Source organism: Patiria miniata, unplaced genomic scaffold, assembly GCF_015706575.1.
Source record: "Patiria miniata isolate m_02_andy unplaced genomic scaffold, ASM1570657v1 HiC_scaffold_5, whole genome shotgun sequence".
Classification (NCBI taxonomy): Eukaryota; Metazoa; Echinodermata; class Asteroidea; order Valvatida; family Asterinidae; genus Patiria; species Patiria miniata.
In genome coordinates this window covers 23,212,411-23,230,770 of record NW_024037072.1, presented here as the reverse complement: position 1 = coordinate 23,230,770, position 18,360 = coordinate 23,212,411, and the positions used below count along the sequence as shown (strand labels likewise).

The window sequence follows — 18,360 nt, the reverse complement described above, 5'->3', positions numbered from 1 at the left end:
TCATCAAACCAATCCTGTCCCTACTAGTTCACCAAGCTCACCCTACAGTGCTCACCACACTGACCCTAAACTACTTACCACAGGATCCTGATCACCACTGATCCCCTGGAAGTCAACCTGTCCCAGATAGACATGGGCCACGCGCAGCATGGCCTCCTCGCTCCACTCATCAAACCAATCCAAGGTACAGCAGTTGACAAGAGAAGGATGGGTCCGACATCTCTGACGGAAGGCGTCTCCGGCAGGGCTGGTTGCTAAGACAACATGGAGTCGTGAACGTACTCGCTGTCAGACAGGAACAAAATATTAATTCCTGTTAAAATTTTATTGATACAATATCGAACACACCAACAAAAGGATCAATAAAAATAATGAGATGAAAAATGTAAACATATAACATTTTAATTGAACACAATACATCAAAGAAAGAAAACCCATTGTAAAGACACAGGAATACAATATATTTCAATTGCCAGCATTGCACAGTAAAAGACCACTAAAACACCATAAGTGATACGATCCAACTAAATGAGTTGTTTGTCGGGAATGGTTATGTGGAGATACAGGCCAAAATAGGGCCACTTCATCACATCTCTTGGTGTTCCGACTTCCATAATTTTTGAACTAAAAATGGTATCAGCATGCGGTTTTTTTTTGACCAGGGTCGACAAACGACTCATGTAGCTTGATCTTATCACATATATTTGGCTATGATGAACAATCCCTTGGCTCCCAAATCATATGTACAAATGAGTACAATCAAACTCAGCATTGGCAGCAATTAAAGAATCACTATAAAACAACTTCTGAGGATGTTGTTCAATTTAACAACATCCTTCTTGTCATATTTTATCTTTTGTTTAAAATCTTTGCTTATAAGCCAAAACAGAATGACATGTAGCTAAAATTGTAAAGGTCTATCACGCGCAAATGTGGCCCATCAGGCCGGCGTTTTTCTCCCGTTTCGGTAGCATGAAACAACGGTGAATATTTCTACTCCCCCTGGATGGGATGCTAGTCCATCGCAGGTTACTCCCCAGCTAATGCCGGTACCCATTTATACTCCTGGGTGGAGAGAGGCAAGTGGGGGTGAAGTGGCTTGCCCAAGGACACAACATATGGCCAGCAGCTGGATTCGAACCCCTCAGCCTCTGATCATGAGTCACGAACCCTAACCACCAGGTCACACTTCCCAGATAAAATTAGATCCTACTTAAAAGATGTGTTCAAGCACTCCAACTTGATTCAAAGTACAGTTTGAAGAAAATCAGGGGTGCGGTCCACTCAATCTTTCTGTGCACAGCCAATGGGAAATAGGTAAGCAACGTTTGCATTGCTCTTGTAAATGGAACACACCCTGTTTAACTAAAAAGCTGTCTTCAATTGTATGTTATTGCAGCCACATCCAAGTAATTCAAACGCAGCCTCCTGAAGAGTTTGGCTTCCGAGAATTTGAACAGGCCCCACAAACAATGTATTTGTACCTGGATGAAAAACTGGTAGACGGCTTCCCTGGTGTCCGGTATCTCGGCCTCGGCGGCGGCTCTTTTCATGTCCATGGTGATGGAGTCCAGGTCGTCGTTGTCAAACAGGTCGGGCACCTCGCCAGAGTTCAGCACGCAGTTAATGTCCTCCAAGAACGTTTCCTACAAGGATTAGAAGGATGTGATTTAAAAGCATGGACAAAACATTTACACGGCCAGTTTGTGTATTTCCTGCACTCTATTGCCAGACCTTGTGTCTGAGGGCTACATCAAACAAGAAGAAAATGAAAGGCAAATTTTAATTCACTTGACTGGTCTGAGGAATGACCATTTTTGTCCCGACTTCAACATCTGACTTCAAACAATGCATGCCAGAATCAGTATGCCCCCCCCCCCCCCACATAATAATAATAATAATAATTGTGCTGATATAGCACTTTCCATCGTATCAACGATCTCAAAGCGCTTTACAATTATTACCCCGTTCATCAGACCATGGGACCACGCGGCAGCCGATATCAGCGCTCAATTGGTCCTCCTCACAGGTACCCATTTATACTCCTCGATAGAGAGAGGCAATTGTAGTTAAGTGTCTTGCCCAAGGGCACAAACACCATGTTCCTGGCAGGGTTCGAACCCCCACACCTTCGTACATGAGTCAAACACCGTAACCACTGGACCATGGTGTTGGACCATGGCATTCTACACATGCATGCTGTCTTGCATGTAAAAGCCATACTACTGGGTGACTCTTCTACAACTCTCGATTCATGCAGGATCACTCTGTGAAATCATGAACAAGCAAGCAAACAAACAAACAAACAAACAAACAAACACCCCAGCAAGCAAACAAACAAGCAGCTCCCTACCTTGACAATATCACTGTCAGTCAGCAAGAAGACCGTGTTGCTGTCCTGCACCCCGGCGATCCGGAACACTTTCTTTAAATCGTCCCTGAAGTCGCTCTGTCCGTAGCCCCGGGTCAGAGTCAATCGGTACAGCACACAGCCAGAGACATGGCTAGCCAGCTGGGCAGTGCTGGCCTTGCCTGTCCCATCCAGACCGACTAGGACCATGTGACCCCCGGGCTGGTTGAAGACGCGAGCCGCTCGGACGATGTGCTCTAGCGCCTCCTTGAAGAAGATGAGTTGGGAACCCTGACGCAAACAATTTAAAATGACAATAAATTAATTTAAACTTGATTTTACCTATTCTTTTATTTACCCCAGGTACATGTACACCTCAGTGTTGTAAATACTATAGAAATTCAATATTTGAATTTCGAAAATGTGTTTTCCGTTTCAGGAAATCGAACGTTCCATTTTTATCATTACTGCATTAAAACTGTGTAAGAAAATGCAATTCCGCCTTCATCATGTGTGCCATGTAGTTGATGTCAAACAACTTTGCTGAAGACTTTACATAAATTGTACCTTATGCTTGGAATTAGAAATGTGTAAAGATATAATTTAATGTCCACTTGTATGTATTTTTTGTGTACGCACAAAAAGCTAAATTTCAAAAGATGACTTCTGATATTTCTCTACTATGTTCAGCTAAGGTGGAAATTCAGTGGCCCTAGATATGGGCCTAATCTTATTGTTTTATTCTTGCTCCATACCTGGCCTGCGCCATAGTCCACTCGCACCATGTACTCCTCTAGTATCTGGGCCAGCTTATCGTAATCGCTGATGTGACGATAAACTCTGTCAACAGAGGGGGCATTCAAGTCCAGAAAGTCACCGAACAATATGGGCTCATCATGAAGCTTCTCGGGGGTCCACTTCACCTTAACATTGGAGAAAAAAAATCAAAGAAACAAACAATTTGTCAAGTACCATTCATGCAGGACTGTGGATATAGACCATAGAGCTATATTAAATTACTAGAGCGCTAACTTTGTGTACAAAGTAATGCCTGCTGGGCGCATCCATGTTTATGCACAAACCAATGGAGACCTAGAAATTTTGTATGGCTTTTGTACGACTATTTGCATATCTGCATTTGTTTCCATACTGGTGCGTTATCGAAGCCGATACGCCCAAAAGCGAAACGCACGATCAGCAAATGAGCGTGTCATTTTGCTCTATGCAAACAGCGCAATGCGTGCGCGTATTCACTGCAGATGATTTTTACCGTCACGTTTTTTTGAACCGTCAATGACGCGCTTAAGTTGTTTGCTTATGTTCTACTTGCGCGTTGCATGAGAGTACACTTTCAAAATTCAATCCATCTAATTTCATTATGTTCTACAAACACGCACATGAATTCAAAATGTCTGCGCCCAGGACGGCTTAAAAGAGTCTCCGCGTGCAGAATGACGAGTTAGCGCTCTAGTAATTTAATATAGCTCTATGATATAGACCCATCTGTTAACCCCTCCTCGCCGGCTGATGGCTATAGCCGTGGCCCGGTATTCTATGGTATGCCATCTATGGGCAGCTGCTGGTCAGTTGCTACTGTGTAGTGCCTCTACTGCTGCTACTGCGCAGAGGCTACTGTGCAGTGATGCGTATAAGCCTGTGCAGTGAGGCGTAAAAACCCGGCAGGAAGGGGTTTAATAAGTCCCCTCGTGGAGGTTATCAAAGTCAGCCAACATCGAGTGACCAGTCATTTCATGCCCCTTCCCATAAATAAACCATGTTGCATTTGTTTCATCACACGTCTCAAAATTAGGTTCATTATGAAGTGTGGAAAATTCTGCGAAAAAAAAATCTGTCCCAAGGAAAACAGACAATACTTTGTCTGTTGGGAGGTATGGTACCACCAGCAACCTCACTTATGATCAAATTTGAGAGTCCAGGAGCCAATCTAAGAGGTTCTCTTTCTCTGGTACTACCGACCAGTGGGGCAAAAGTGTTTGTGTGTCCCGCATGCATACATACAGGGGAAGCAGCTTTTACTTCCCCCAACACGCTGGGACATTGACCAATGAAAGTAATGCTTTTGTTTCATAAATATGCACTAAGTAAATAAAATACTATACACTGTGCCTTCTACGTTTTTCAAGACTTCCTTCATATTGTGTTGTCCTTAACCACTTCGCGCCGGGATTATTTTGACATTGATCGGACCCAGGCGCGGGATTGTTTTTCATGAACCTCGATGCCAGACGGGTTCAAGCCATCATCTGCGGGTAGCACACCCTGATATTTCCCGCCTCCCTCACTGCGAGCAGGTCACTGATAGATATTTCTGCAATCTGTTCCGAATACCACAACCTTTGCATGTATTCACGTCATCCGACTTGAAATGGTTAAGTTTACTCATCTTTCCCTACTCATTACTCACAGTACCACAGAAACACAACTACAAAATAAACCATCATCATGAAAAACAATCGTATAAACTTTAAAATGCAAAAGTGTTCTTGCTCTCAATGCCTACAAAGCCAAAGTAAACTTTGTTTCATGATACAGTGAAAGATATCCAGGCTGTGTTCAGACCACTACAAACCTTGAAGTAGTTGTGGAGATCATCGGCTAGGAATTCAAAGAATCGTTTTCTGTCAGGCTCATCCACCAGTCTGTCGTGGAAGACCCGGGTGGCTTCATGGGCCAGGAGCAACGCGGCCGAGTCTGTGGACGTGATGACCGTCTCGTCGGCTTGCAACAGGCCCTGGATAACCTGGATAATAAGATGATTGAATGACTTTTTACCCTTTCGTTATAATTCAAGATATCAAAAAAATGTTACTATTCTGGAACTTGCCACATTGCATCCAAAACCATTAGATTTCCTCAGCTAAGGCAAACGGTGACCTGGTGGGCTGGTTACATAATACATGGCAAGTAGCAAAATGTGGTACATTCAAGAATTAGACTTTATATTTGATATTTCAACAAGTTCTACCGGATAACTGAGAATATAAATTATCAATTCAAGGATTTCATTCTTTGAAATTGTCAAAATTGACAGATTGTAAGACCACAAATGTAGAGCTAGATAGCTCAGGGCAAGTTTACTGTTTGCCAGAGGTAGTAGTTTAAAATCCCACTCAATTCCAAATTGAGTCTTCAAAATTGCAAAATAGTGATGCTAACAGACTCGGACTGAACCAACTACTTCCCAAGGTTTGAATCAAGTACATTTAAACAGTTTTCCGACAGAAGATTGACTGTTGCAATCAATCAAGTAAATGGAAAATAAATTTGTAAATTGACCAGTCTAGAACCACAATCTACCTAGGTTGAAATGAGTCACTGCTAAGAGGTAAGGTAAGGTACTGGTAAGGATCATGTTATTGGGAACCATTAAAGGGTTGGCTCGGTTATGAATTACAACATCTAAAAGACAAAATACATCCTATAAACTTTTAAACAAATAATTCATTAACTTATACAAATCAAAATTAAACTAAGACTGGTATACGTAAAATGATAATGTTTAAACATGGCCAGTACTACTTGGTTCAGTGAGACTTTGAAACAGGTATTACCTTTGAGAGATCTCTCAGGTTAAAGGTGTAGTGTGACTTGGCCGGGGTTGGCAACATATTGACGCACATCTTGTAGTAGACGGCAATGGATGCTGACACCAAGGGAGTCAGGAGCTCTCGTATCTCCGGTAAGAAGTTCTGGTTCTCCAGGAAGCGACCTAGCTGGACTTGGTAGATGTGCTGGAGGGAACGCACCGAGGGCTGAGGCAAGGCCATCATGCTGGGGGGAAACAGAAAAGGAAGAGGAATGCAACTTGAGAAAGGCTGCAGACATGCACAGGCCAGTGCGAAGGCATGGGCGGATTACACATTTACACTATTAAACCATCAGATGCCAGGATGTAAGTGGACTCTGACATTTTTGCTTAACTCTTTCAGTGCCAAAGTCGTACATGTACAAGGTATATTTGTTAGTTCGAAATTGCCGATTGCCATGTACGAGGTAGAGTAAGCATGTTATCACAAGGGGGTGCTCTTGCTCTTTCTAATAATATCATTTTCATTCAGGTACGACCTGTATTTATTTGTTTCATTCGAGTTCTTGCAAGAGGGTGCAGCACTGACACTCGTATTTTCTGCAAAAAGTGCGGAATTCCCCTGTGTGCAGGACAGTGTTTCAGGGTGTATCACTATGTACGTGACTGCTATTGACTTTCCAATGTACCAAGGATATACCAGAGAGCAACAACAACAAATTTTGTGAGTAAAACTTATTTACTTTTTTTTTAACAGAATTTTGAACAATTAAAAAAAAAGCTCGAAGTTCGGCACCTTAGGGTTAAACTTTTCAAATTTTGCGGGCACTAAAAGAGTTAAAAGTTGAGGTATATACATATAGGAGGTACATGTATACATCAGTGTTGTAGCACTCGTTCTCGTACTCATACTGGGGTACATTTTTTGGTAATCGTAATTGTACTCATGAGAATGTACTCTTACTTGTACTCATACTCTTACTCATGGCAAAGTACTCATTCTTGTACTCTTGCAAATTTTCTCCCAGAGAATTTCAAAGTTTTTTAAGGGCTACATCCAGAAAAAGAACCAATTTTGTACAGTTGGGGGGCTTCTGCATTTGTTTAATGCCTAGTTTGACAGCAAAAAGCCCTTGAGAACACATGCACCCATTTAAATTTGCTCCTACTCATGGAGAGTTTTTGGTACTCGTTCTAGTACTCATGAAAAAGTACTTGTACTCACACTCGTACACATGGCAAAGTATTTAAACTCATACTCGTGCTCATAACACACATATATGGTGCCAATATGTTATTTACAATTTGATAAAGTCTCAAATCAGGCAATTGCAGGAGGACTGACATCCCTGTAGATGCAATGTCCTGAAACCATCAAGAATAAAAAACAGGGTGTGTTGGATAATTTGGGTTGTTGGGACTAATAAAATTGATTGAGCATGTGAACTGATGAAATTTCTACTGAGTAAAAATTGGCTGAGACTTCAACAGAATGCAAGAAAATTTGCTTCATGATACACTCCCGGTGAAAATGTGCACACTTGGAACATGTTCAACTTTTGCAACATTTATAATGCAATTCCTTGGCATGATGTCATGAATTCATGTTCGTGTTTTCATTCACTCCGAGTATGAAATTGGCTTTTAACATTTATCACTCCAACTCACCAGAAATGTTTGAGAAGTCTCGGACTGACTGGGTTTCTGCCACCTCCCATGGGAGCACAGGCCCCACAAAGAGTTACATCCAGTATATTCTGCAGCGATTCAAGAACAAGATAGAAGGATAATAGAAGTTCCATTGCACGGTAAATAGAACTGCCATTGCACGGCTATCGGTTGCCATTGCCGTGCTATGACACAGCTCTGATGGCATTCATAGTGCCAGTTTAAATGTTACCAATCAGATGACAAGGATTTATTCAGATGTTGTTGAAACAAACAACGAATGTTTCACATTCGTGAAATGGAAAGAATAATTCCATGAGGTGACAGATGGAATATTCCATTCCACTCCGCTGCGCCTCTTGGAATGGAACATTCCATCTGTCACCTCATGAATCATTCTCACTATTGCACTCATAAACATTCATTATTTGAATATTGTTTCACCACGCAATAAAACTTGGACCAAACAAAATGTCTACACTTTTCAAAAAGTCGCTCCACAAGTGTTTTAAATCAAGTCTTTTTTTCCAAATCCCACAAGTACACTTAGACGTAAAGGGTTCAGTAGGAACTACTGGTTATGCCTGAATGACTGGGCTACAGCTGGAAGCAACACACATGTCTCTGGGAAGTGGCTAAAGCCGCTTCCATAAGCCTGTGTACAACTGTAAGCCGTAGCCCAGTAATATGTATGCAGCCATAGCCTTTGCATTCAGACTATCTGGTCTGAGCGCTATGGCTTTTGTGTGGAGAAGAATACGAGTATTTGGACAAACGCACATGCTGGAAATAAGAGTTTGTGTAAAACAGACTCAGACTTGAGTACGAGTCTGAGTTTTGTTTTATCAAATTTCATTTCTTTCATATTTCTGTTAGGCTGTCAGTCAAAACACTCATGAAAACTGTCAAGAAGCAACATGTTTTTTTTAGGGGAATGGGATTATGGCATGAAACAAATTATACCTTCCAGGCAAGTTTTTTGGTGTCATAGAATCCTCCAAACTCTAAGAACTGTCTGAGCAGCTCCAGTGGGGGTTGGGCTCCATAGACCTCGGGGGCGGGTAGGTTCAGATCATCCACAAAAACAAGGACCTAAGAAAGAGGGAAAAAGTAACACAGTGAGAATAATTTGATTGTGCTAATATAGCTTTGTATCATTTATACTCCAGGATGGAGAGAGAAATTGTAGTAAAGTGTGTTGCCCAAGAACACAAGCACTGTGTTCTCTGTCATGGTCTGAACCACAGCGCTCCATGCTGTCATCCTAGGCATGCTAGCTTTACTGTTACAAGTGCTTCAGCGTCAAAAATTCCCACGATTTGTTGCTTTCTGTTGCGCTCAATTCTCAGATACCAGCATGTAATGAATATTCATTATAATATTATACCTTTTTGCCTCTTGGCCCCACCATGGTGTCTCGTCCCTTCTTGATCAGCTTGTGCTCAATCTGGGCCCGTACTCTAGCCGCCGTGGTCTGAGCACTCAGCTGTAGCGTAGTAGTGACCATACCGCTGGTACCGGTAGCACGTCGCACCTGGCCAGTGATGAAGGTCAAATCCATGGTGTCTGCAACACCGATACCTACAAAAGTAAGGATAGGAATCCATATTTAAAGACATACAGGATCATTTTGCATTTATCCCAAAAGTAACCTGATGAATTATTATCAAAAAGCTTACTTGGATTAAGGATCGTACTGGTACTAAACACGCCGTGAAAGTACTCCATCTGGCTTGCTGTCATTTAGAAGAAATCAACAAATGTAGATGATTTCCAAGTATTATAATTAGTCTATTGACTGATTTTTTTAAATTAAGAGTGCTATTGACAAATTGTGTTTCGTGATCATAGTTTTTCATTTTTTTTGTGAAAAGTGTAATATCCACTGAGCTGAAACTTCAACAGGTTAGGTTTTGAACAGTCTTCGGATTTTGAGTGGTATTCATTAGAAATGAACAAAACGTATGAAAAGCAAATGATCCTTTATGCCTTTGAAGCATTCAAGGGAGTGGCAGAGTTGAAAATTCTGTTATACTGTAACAGGTGTCAGGCAGAGATGTGGTCAAGTCCATCACAAGTCCCTGCAAGTCCTCCAGTCCAAATTCAACTCACCAGCTGCAGTTCAAATGAGCTTTGACAAAGGCATTCCTTTGTTGTTGTTCATCCACTGTTTCTTGTGACTGGATTTGTGACTGGACTTGTGACTGGAATTCTGAATGAACTTGTGATGGACTCGACTACATCCCTGGTGTCAGTCAGATTGTAAAGGAACCTTTTCTTGAGAGGCTAAGATCCCTTAGAATAGCTGACATTGAGAGTTTCTTTTGTTTGTAAAATGATGGGCGGGGGGGGGGGGGGGGGGGGGGTTATGGCCTGGTGGTTAGTGTGCATGACTCATGGTCGGAAGGCTCAGGGGTTCGAATCCAGCTGCTTGCAGTGTGTTGTGTCCTTAGGCAAGGCATTAACCCCAACTTCCCTCTTTCCACCCCGGAGTATAAATGGGTACCGGTATTAGCTGGGGGGGACTGGCACAGTGCTGCAGTCGAGTCACAAGTCCTTTTCACAAGTCCTTTCCCAAATCCTTTTCACAAGTCCTTTCATAAGTCAAGTCACAAGTAATGGCATGAACAATGACAAAGGAATGCTTTTGTTACAGTTAATTTGAATAGCTAGTGACTTGACTTGGAACTGAGGGACATGTGATGGACTTGCAGGGACTTGTGATGGACTTGCACGGATTCGAGATGGACGTGACTACAACACTGGTCGGGCAACCCATCCAAGGACAACTGAAATATTCTCAGTCGTTTCATGCCAAGGGAACCAGGGTTAAAAGCCAGTTGATGAGCCACGTTAACTTAAGACAGACAAAGAGGTTTCAGCTTAGCGTGCTTGCTTACCGCTGTCCGCGTCATCGTCCCCTAGTATCCCAGCTGTCAAGGCACTGATATTAGATAGGATGTTGGTACCCCGCTCTGAGTAATGGAAGACATCACCTAGGATGGTACCCAGCTGGGTGGTGGCTCCTTTCTCTTTGCTCAAGAGTTTGAGCATGTGGCCGACGATGGCCGATTTGCCCACTCCAGAGTCACCTGTTCACAAGTAGGGGTGGGGAGCACAAAGTAAAGACAGCATTGAAAAAAAAACAGTACTGGGACTAACAACGCACAACGTGTCTTTAAATCAATTCTTTTTTTTTGAAACATGGGGAGAAAGAATATCGTTACAATTTTTGAACTTTGCAAATTGACAATTAATTTTGCCCCACATATTGGTCTCCTTCAACATTTCTTCCAAACGAAACAAAGGTTAAAATTAATTTGAAAACGTTATACATGCACTTGAAGTTCAGAAACAGGTTCATCCCTGTATTATTAGTCTGAGCTCTGCACCCTTAGTCTTTTTGTAAAGTCTGAAGCAAAAGCCTAAAATGATAAGGTCGAATAAAAAAAAACATGTTTCTCGTCCAGGTTTTTGAAAAAAAGGAGGAAGAGGGGCTTTTTATTTTTTATCAAGATGGCCACCATTTTAAAATTTCCTGCAACCGTTGATGTTTCCACTGTTCAAAGACACTTTTAAAATGAAAGACAAGTTGGACAAGAGAACTGAACATATTTACAGTGTCATTTAGAGTTATATTGGTCTACAATGAACAGTTTTAGATGCATTTGCTTTAACCATGGACTTTTTCGGTGTTTTTTTAACTGCATTTTTCAAAAATAAAAAATAGTAAAAAAATCCAGGCGGCCTCCAAAAAGGAAGCGGGCGGGGACGAGAAACATGTTGTTTTTTTTTACTTCGCCTTAATTCAGCTATTTGAATAATTACCAAATAGGGTCCAATTAATTGATAAAAAGAATAATGACATACTGGTGGGCTTATGTTGGTTGCACTACTGGTTATGAATAGCTGCATGCAAAATGATGTACAAAAAAAAAACCATGACAAGAAGTTTCGTGATGAATTTGTGACTTTTGCACGAGAGATCTTTGAACGATACATCAAACGAAATACAAAAAAAAATAGTTTTGGAATAATTACTTTACAACTTTTTAATTCAGGCGTTTCACAATGCGGTGCGCCACCAAGAGTTTGCCACCGAGAGTTCATTTTTCCCAGTGCATTGTGGGAGCTGGTCGACAAATTCGGAGCGCGGACTATGAAATTGTTACTTTGTCTGGTCAGTATTTTCGTAAGCATATGATTCGAGTATCTGTTTGCCCTTTTCTTTTCTTTTTATCAATATGGGTGTTTTTTTTTGTAAGGCGGCAGAACGCTATGCCCCAATCCTTAACAAATTAGCTCCAGTTGTCTACTGACACTCGTTCAAATGGGCCGTGTTTTGTCGACTGTAAACTTGAAAAATGGACTCTCCGTGGCACTGCATTGTGAAACGCCCGGATTATCTGCTGTCTGACAAAAATCAAAAGCCCTTTTTGAAGAGTATTGCAGATGTCCAAAATAGAAGTGAAAAAAAGGGAGCTGTTTCCATAACATCAAGACATACCTATTGTAAATTCAAATGTGTTGAAGAGCATGACAGTATACCCCCAATATAAGCATGCAGGAATACTTCACAAATAAACTGCTAGTCAATAAATGGTCCAAGCAATCTTGTTCATACCTGTAAGCAAGACAGGGTGTCTGTTGACCAGCAGTAAGCCCACGAGGAAAGAATACCGGACGGTATCCACAGTCGGTACCAGTTCGTTATCCTCCCGCGTTGCCTTCTTGCTCATCTGGGTAGTCAGGCCCATCTGTTCCCCCAGCGAGACGTGACTGACTCCCTTGTCAATCAGGGACTTAGTGGAGGGAACCAGTTCATCCCAGGGTACAAACTTGCCGCTCTCGGTGCTCACAAAGTAGTGGAAGATGGTCCGGCTACCGGACGGCAGACGCACACCTGTCAGAAGAACGTAGCACTTTATATTTCACTCCTAATCAGCAAATTCAGTATTTCAAGTGAGCATATACATTTATGCGCAAAAATGAAAAAAGAAATTGTGATTAAATGCACATAAGTCTACAGTGGATGTAGTAACCAAAAACAAGTTTTTTCATTTTTTGCTCCATCAAAAAAGAAGATGGGAACTTTCATTTGCACAAAAATTGGAGCACACACAACACCAAAAAACATGGCACTGTCCGAAGATTTTGAATGTTTTATTACTTTTGTTGGTACCCGCTATGAGTTTGCACGCATATGGTGAATTGGTTACACCAAAAGGAAAAGCATCAAAAGACAAGTCAAAGTTGATCAACTGAAATTAAGTATTTCTAGAATTTTCACTTATTCCTTACTCTTCAAAATTGGTGGAGCATTCTATACAAACAATGAATGTTTATGAATGCAATGGTAAGAATAATTTCATGAGGTGACAGATGGAATGTTCCATTCCACCAGGCTATCGCCGAGAGGAATGGAGCATGCCATCTGTCAACGAATTAAATTATTCTTTTCATTGGACGAATGTGAAACATTTATTATTTGTTTTATACAAAACTTGAATAAATCCTCCTCATCTGATAGATCAGAGCCACCAATCGTGTGACCGTGCAAAGCATTAACACCGTGGATTAGAACTTTTGCGGTTCGGCCGGGCCGTGGGTTGGGACGAATAATTCAAGGACATGTGATCAACGACCAACCAATCAGATGACGGGGATTTATTCAAGCAATGTACAGGGTGTTTCAATAAAAAGGAAACCCAACTTTGAAGAACCAGTATGGACAGACTAAATGTTTACTGGCTATAAAACTGTTATCATCTGAAAACGTAATCTCTTTGCTTTTCAATGATACCTTGTTTACATTTCCAGGGTCATGCATCACTGAGCGCCACTGTCATGAGATTTTGATGCAAAATTGCAGTTGGTTCACTTTCATGTCAAACACAACAGGCATGGTGTGCATGAGAATAAGTATTCAAGATGAAGACAAGAGTGCATAAAAAGAAACCAAAAAAAACAAGTCGGGTTGGTTTCAAAACTGGATTTTATTGTTTGTCATGAATTTCTCGTTTTGACCAAGCCACGTTCAAAACAATGTGCCATTTTCCCGAGGATTATCATTCAAGCCATTTCACAGACATTTTCGTAACAATAGGCACAATGTGCCCAGTGGGTTTTTTTTTATGAAAGTGAACCAACTGCATTTTTGCATCCAGTTTTCAAGACAATGATGCTCACTGATGCATGACTCAAAAACCTAAACATAGTATCATTGGAAAGCATAGAGATTAAGCTTTCAGATGATACCAGTTGTATAGCCAGTAAACATTGTAAACATATCATCTGTCCATACTCATTCTTTGAAGTTGGGTTTCCTTTTTTTTTTAAACACCCTGTATAATACAAACTATTAAATTTTGAGAAAAAGAAACTGATTCCAAAGATTTTCATGTCATAATGCAAAATCAAATTCGCAACTTCGGTCACATATGTGCGGTCAAGTGTCGACATACCTAGTGGGGGTTCTGTATCAAACATATCGTGCACAAAGGTGTCAAACTCATAGGCAATGTTCAGATCAGGAATGTCCGCTTTCTTTGCCTTGGCTCCTCCCCCTCCGCCAGTTGTCCGAGGCGCGACTGAGATGCCGCCGTCATCTTCGCTGTCGTCCTCTCTCTTGAGGTTGCCGCCCACCGACCAGGTGTAGCAGAAGACAAAGATCTTGCCGAGAAGTGTCAGAAGCTGGTCGGGGTGCTTTGTCAAGTACCACTCCTTGGAGCTGGAAAAAAGTGAGCGGAAGATTTTTTTTGTCAAAATAACACCCGCTTTAGACTGGTGCTCGCAGAGTTGCATCTAATGAAATAGTATCAGTCGTCATCATGGACTTGACGTCAACACTGCTAATTAGCTAAAAACTTAGTATTCCTTTAGAAACCAACTTACAGTTGCATACCCCCCTGGTCTTCAGAAAAAAAAAATTTCCCATTTTTTTCTCCTAATGCATTTATAATTTGTATGTTTTGTTTTAAAGGAGAAAATTAATTAGTTCCAGTTTTTGGCGTCTTTAACCCTCTGAATAAAGGCTTTCATTTTGTGTACAAATGAACCCACCGTGCGAGAGGCGAATTAATTTCTAGCAGCTACTAATTCAAATTTTGTGATGAAATATTTCAATAACTAAACATCAGTGAATTGTTTTGTTCAATGTCTCATTCCAAAGTGAATGACGTGTACATTGCTAGGAAAATAGCAATTGCAAAAACAAATCTATTTTTTGAGGTAAAACTCATTAACAGCACGGGGAATGCATCCTTAATTACTGACCTGTGTTTAGACTGCTGTCGGAGTTTCTCTTTGCGTTCTTTCTCTTTTTCTTTTTCCTTCTCCTTTTTCTTCTCCTCTCTTCTCGATGCTCGTCGGCCGTTGGAACGAGACGGAGGCCGACCGGTGCTATCGGCGCTCGCTGGACGCTCCTCATCTGAGCAACAAAAAAAACCAAAAACTTGTTGGTTGTAGTGGTCAGGCATGCAACTGCCAATTCAGAAAAAACGAGGAAATTCCAAACCACTCAAGACTTTGTACAGTGTTTTTCAAATTGTAATGGCATTCATGAGAAGTAAAAAAGAAAGGAAATCAGCGGATCCGAGGAAAAGTTGCATGCCTGAGTGGTGTAACCAGGCACACCACAACGTCGAGTCGAAAAATGCAAAATCCTATGACACCTCCTCCCCCTTATAAAATGGTACGCTGCACTGGAACCTATGTGACTCCCTGAGAATGACCAGTGTCACTCTTAAAATAAGCAGCACGGTATGCTGCACAGTGGACGGCATGTGGTAAACACAGAATCAGTACAGGAAAGTCTCCATCACATTCAGCTTTGTCCATAGAGTGCGGCCATTCTTTACGTAGACTGCAGAGAGTTGTATAATTAGAATACGGCACAACTGTGAAATACCCAGATGTTCCCACTTTCAGCACGTACACGTACATCTTTTTAGCTATTTTCTGAAAATTTAAGACAAAAAGGTGTCTTCACTCCTCCGATACAAAAAAAACCAAAAACAAACTAGAGCTGTATGTCTGTTTGCAACAGAACACAGGGCTTTTCCGCATTATGATTTTTTTTATCAATAATACATCCCTGACTATGCGCATGAATGAACATAAAATCTGTCAAAGTTAGCCGAGAATCGGCTAAAACGGTCACTGTGGACAGGATTTGACCTCAGCCACACGTGCGCTGCAGGCTGACTGACAAACGATGTATGTGCGTATGTACAACGTACGTGCATGTACATGTACATTGTGGACGTCCAGTGCATGTTTTAAAGCAGAGGTATTGTCAACCTGAAGTTTTAAGCGTGCGCAGGGTATGTCCGAGTTCACTTATTGCCTCAAAACTTTGAAATGTTTTAGACCTACCCTTAAATCGACAATTAAAGTAAAAACAAATATAAAAACTGCCATGGTTGATTTTTCAGGAATTTTCAGAAGGAAAAGGGTCTTTTCATTATAACTTCCGGTCTGATGACGTCATACGCCTAAAACTTCGCACACGTCTTAAGTGGGTCAAGGTCATCATAAACACCAATATTTAGGCGATTCCGACAAACTTCGCCACAGACATCTATTCAAAATACATTTTTGAAAATTTTCAACCTGTCGCTAGAGGGCGCTCGAAAATTGCATGACGTCATCGGTAGATGATTTGAAGAATACTATCGGCTAAGACACTAGCACCGTTAAAAGCAAGTTCATATCTATTACCACTTTCAAATAATAAGCCACTTCCGGTTTGGGCCTTTTACGACCGGAAGCAAGGGTCGCGTGATTTCACACACACTGAATGAAATAAAGACCTCAACCTATTCTACCACTTGTTAGCAAAAGAATGCGGCGGACGCGTACTGTTGATTTCTTATGCATTTTTAAATATTAAAAGTGTCACAATTTAATTGCCCATAAATAAACACCGGATGACGTCATCATGACGTCATCATTACACAATGTTGTTTAAATTAGGGTCTTTGCTTAGACAAAGATTGGTGTAAATGAATTACTGGCAAAGAGTCAAAAATGCCCTTTGAAAAACGACATTTTTTTTTTATTTCCGTGTACAAAGTCTATGGGAAAAATTAAATATTCAAAAATCTATAATAAATTAGTCGATGACGTCACCATGACGTCAATCTTCGGGGCACATCTTTGCTATAGGGACTATGCTTATGCTAACTTTGAATGATGTCTGACAAAGATTAATGCCAAAAGTGGCGTGTAGAAAAAACGTGTACAAAGTCTATGGCATTTTGGCGACAAAAAGAAATAAAAAAAAAAAAAAAAAAAATCAGAACAAAAAGAAAGGCTTTTTCGCAAAATTGCGAAAAAGCCAAAAATATTCAGGGGGGGGGGGATGACCCCACGTTGGAATACTGAAATGCAAATGTATGTGCTAAGCTCTATTTAGAAAGAATTCAAAAGTTGCCCACCTGAAGAATGACAACTACGCGTCCATGTCGTCACATTCACGTACAGCGACTATGCTCTCTAGATTTTTTTTAGATATAACTCTATAGCTTTGTCTAAGGCCACCATTTTTAATTCCTCCACACCGAATGGAAATCCTGTTATGCAAGATGCCTGCAGGATGCAAAGAGTCTACTGCAAGGGCTAGCATTTCCACACGAGTGCATTTCATGGAGATGTTCAGCACAGAAACTTGCTGAGCACTTAAAACCTTTATTCAACAAAAGCAAGCTGCAAGCCTAAATCGCATGCAATGAATACAGCTTGTGACTTCTTCTCAGCTTATTTACGCTTAGCACATACATTTTGCATTTGGGTCATTCTATAAATTTGAGGTCCAATTTTGTTTTGGTTACATGTGATATAAGATTTTTTAAATTCAGGACACATTCTTCAATGCCTTCTATCTCCAAGAGTGATTATGTAAAGCTAAGTACCTACCAAACAAATAAAAAATAGTTTGAAGTCAATTTCAATGATACTCGCATGGCAAATTACACAGGTCAGTGTAACGAAGACACAAGATATGTCACACTTTTAGACCCCAGATTTATGGAATGACCAATTTCAATATTTTCTGCGTAGCGCCTCCATAAAATTAGGCCCTTGGTCCCCCGCCATTCACCTGGGCTACCGTAGCCTCCATTTTTGCCCAGGAACTCCAGGAATGCATGTAGGAGATGGCACAGCATGGCCACTATGCTCATGTCGGTGGCTGCCACTATCTGATAGGCGGTGTAGCAACTAGTAAACTCCAGACCCTTGTCCAGGCTCTTCTCAAACAGCTCGTGGAGGTGCCGTTTGCCACTCTCCGGAATCTACATCAAAAGTATAGTGGAACGTTGGAACTGAATTATTTGGTATGCAAAATAGCATTATATTTATTTTGAAAGGGGGAGTGGTTTAATATTTTCCAAACTTGTTTTTATATTTTGTTCGTTGCTGTTTTCAGGCAAAATGTGATATATCCACTTTACATCAGTGTAAAGTCACATTGGCCGAAAATTTGAGATAAGTAACAGGGTTCCAAGCACATTATAAATACAAAATTCTGAGTTTTTTCCTGATATTTCCCTGAAATATTTCCGAAATTACATGAGAAATATTTTCACTTTAACGAGGTTGCTGGGAAGTCAGAAGGTGGTTACATATAGCACAGCCAATTGTTATTGCCTGGAGAGGTGTGTAATATTCCCACTGCATAAACACTAAAAAGCCACCATAGCCAGTCAGTCAAAATGGACACAATTTGGATGCATGACACCAGACGCCCACCAAGCCGGCAAAAACCTTTCCCTTCTTGGTCTTTGTCCAATTC

General features: G+C 41.0%; 1 protein-coding gene across 4 annotated transcripts in view; it reads right to left on the bottom strand.

Moving 5' to 3' along the window:
* LOC119741650 (dynein heavy chain 6, axonemal-like) overlaps positions 1–18,360 on the bottom strand; it is a 126,775-nt gene that overhangs the window by 48,087 nt on the left and 60,328 nt on the right. For 3 of the 4 annotated variants that reach the window (XM_038217483.1, XM_038217486.1, XM_038217485.1), the window contains 14 exons: positions 17,668–17,860; positions 14,841–14,994; positions 14,030–14,295; positions 12,190–12,468; positions 10,466–10,657; positions 8,953–9,146; positions 8,529–8,657; positions 7,566–7,654; positions 5,923–6,142; positions 4,941–5,111; positions 3,106–3,273; positions 2,354–2,641; positions 1,485–1,646; positions 79–285 (listed from right to left, as the gene is read on the bottom strand). In XM_038217483.1, the coding sequence (XP_038073411.1) occupies positions 79–285; positions 1,485–1,646; positions 2,354–2,641; positions 3,106–3,273; positions 4,941–5,111; positions 5,923–6,142; positions 7,566–7,654; positions 8,529–8,657; positions 8,953–9,146; positions 10,466–10,657; positions 12,190–12,468; positions 14,030–14,295; positions 14,841–14,994; positions 17,668–17,860 (2,712 nt within the window). The remainder of the gene's footprint in view (positions 1–78; positions 286–1,484; positions 1,647–2,353; positions 2,642–3,105; positions 3,274–4,940; positions 5,112–5,922; positions 6,143–7,565; positions 7,655–8,528; positions 8,658–8,952; positions 9,147–10,465; positions 10,658–12,189; positions 12,469–14,029; positions 14,296–14,840; positions 14,995–17,667; positions 17,861–18,360) is intronic. The other variant, XM_038217484.1, reaches the window with a different exon arrangement.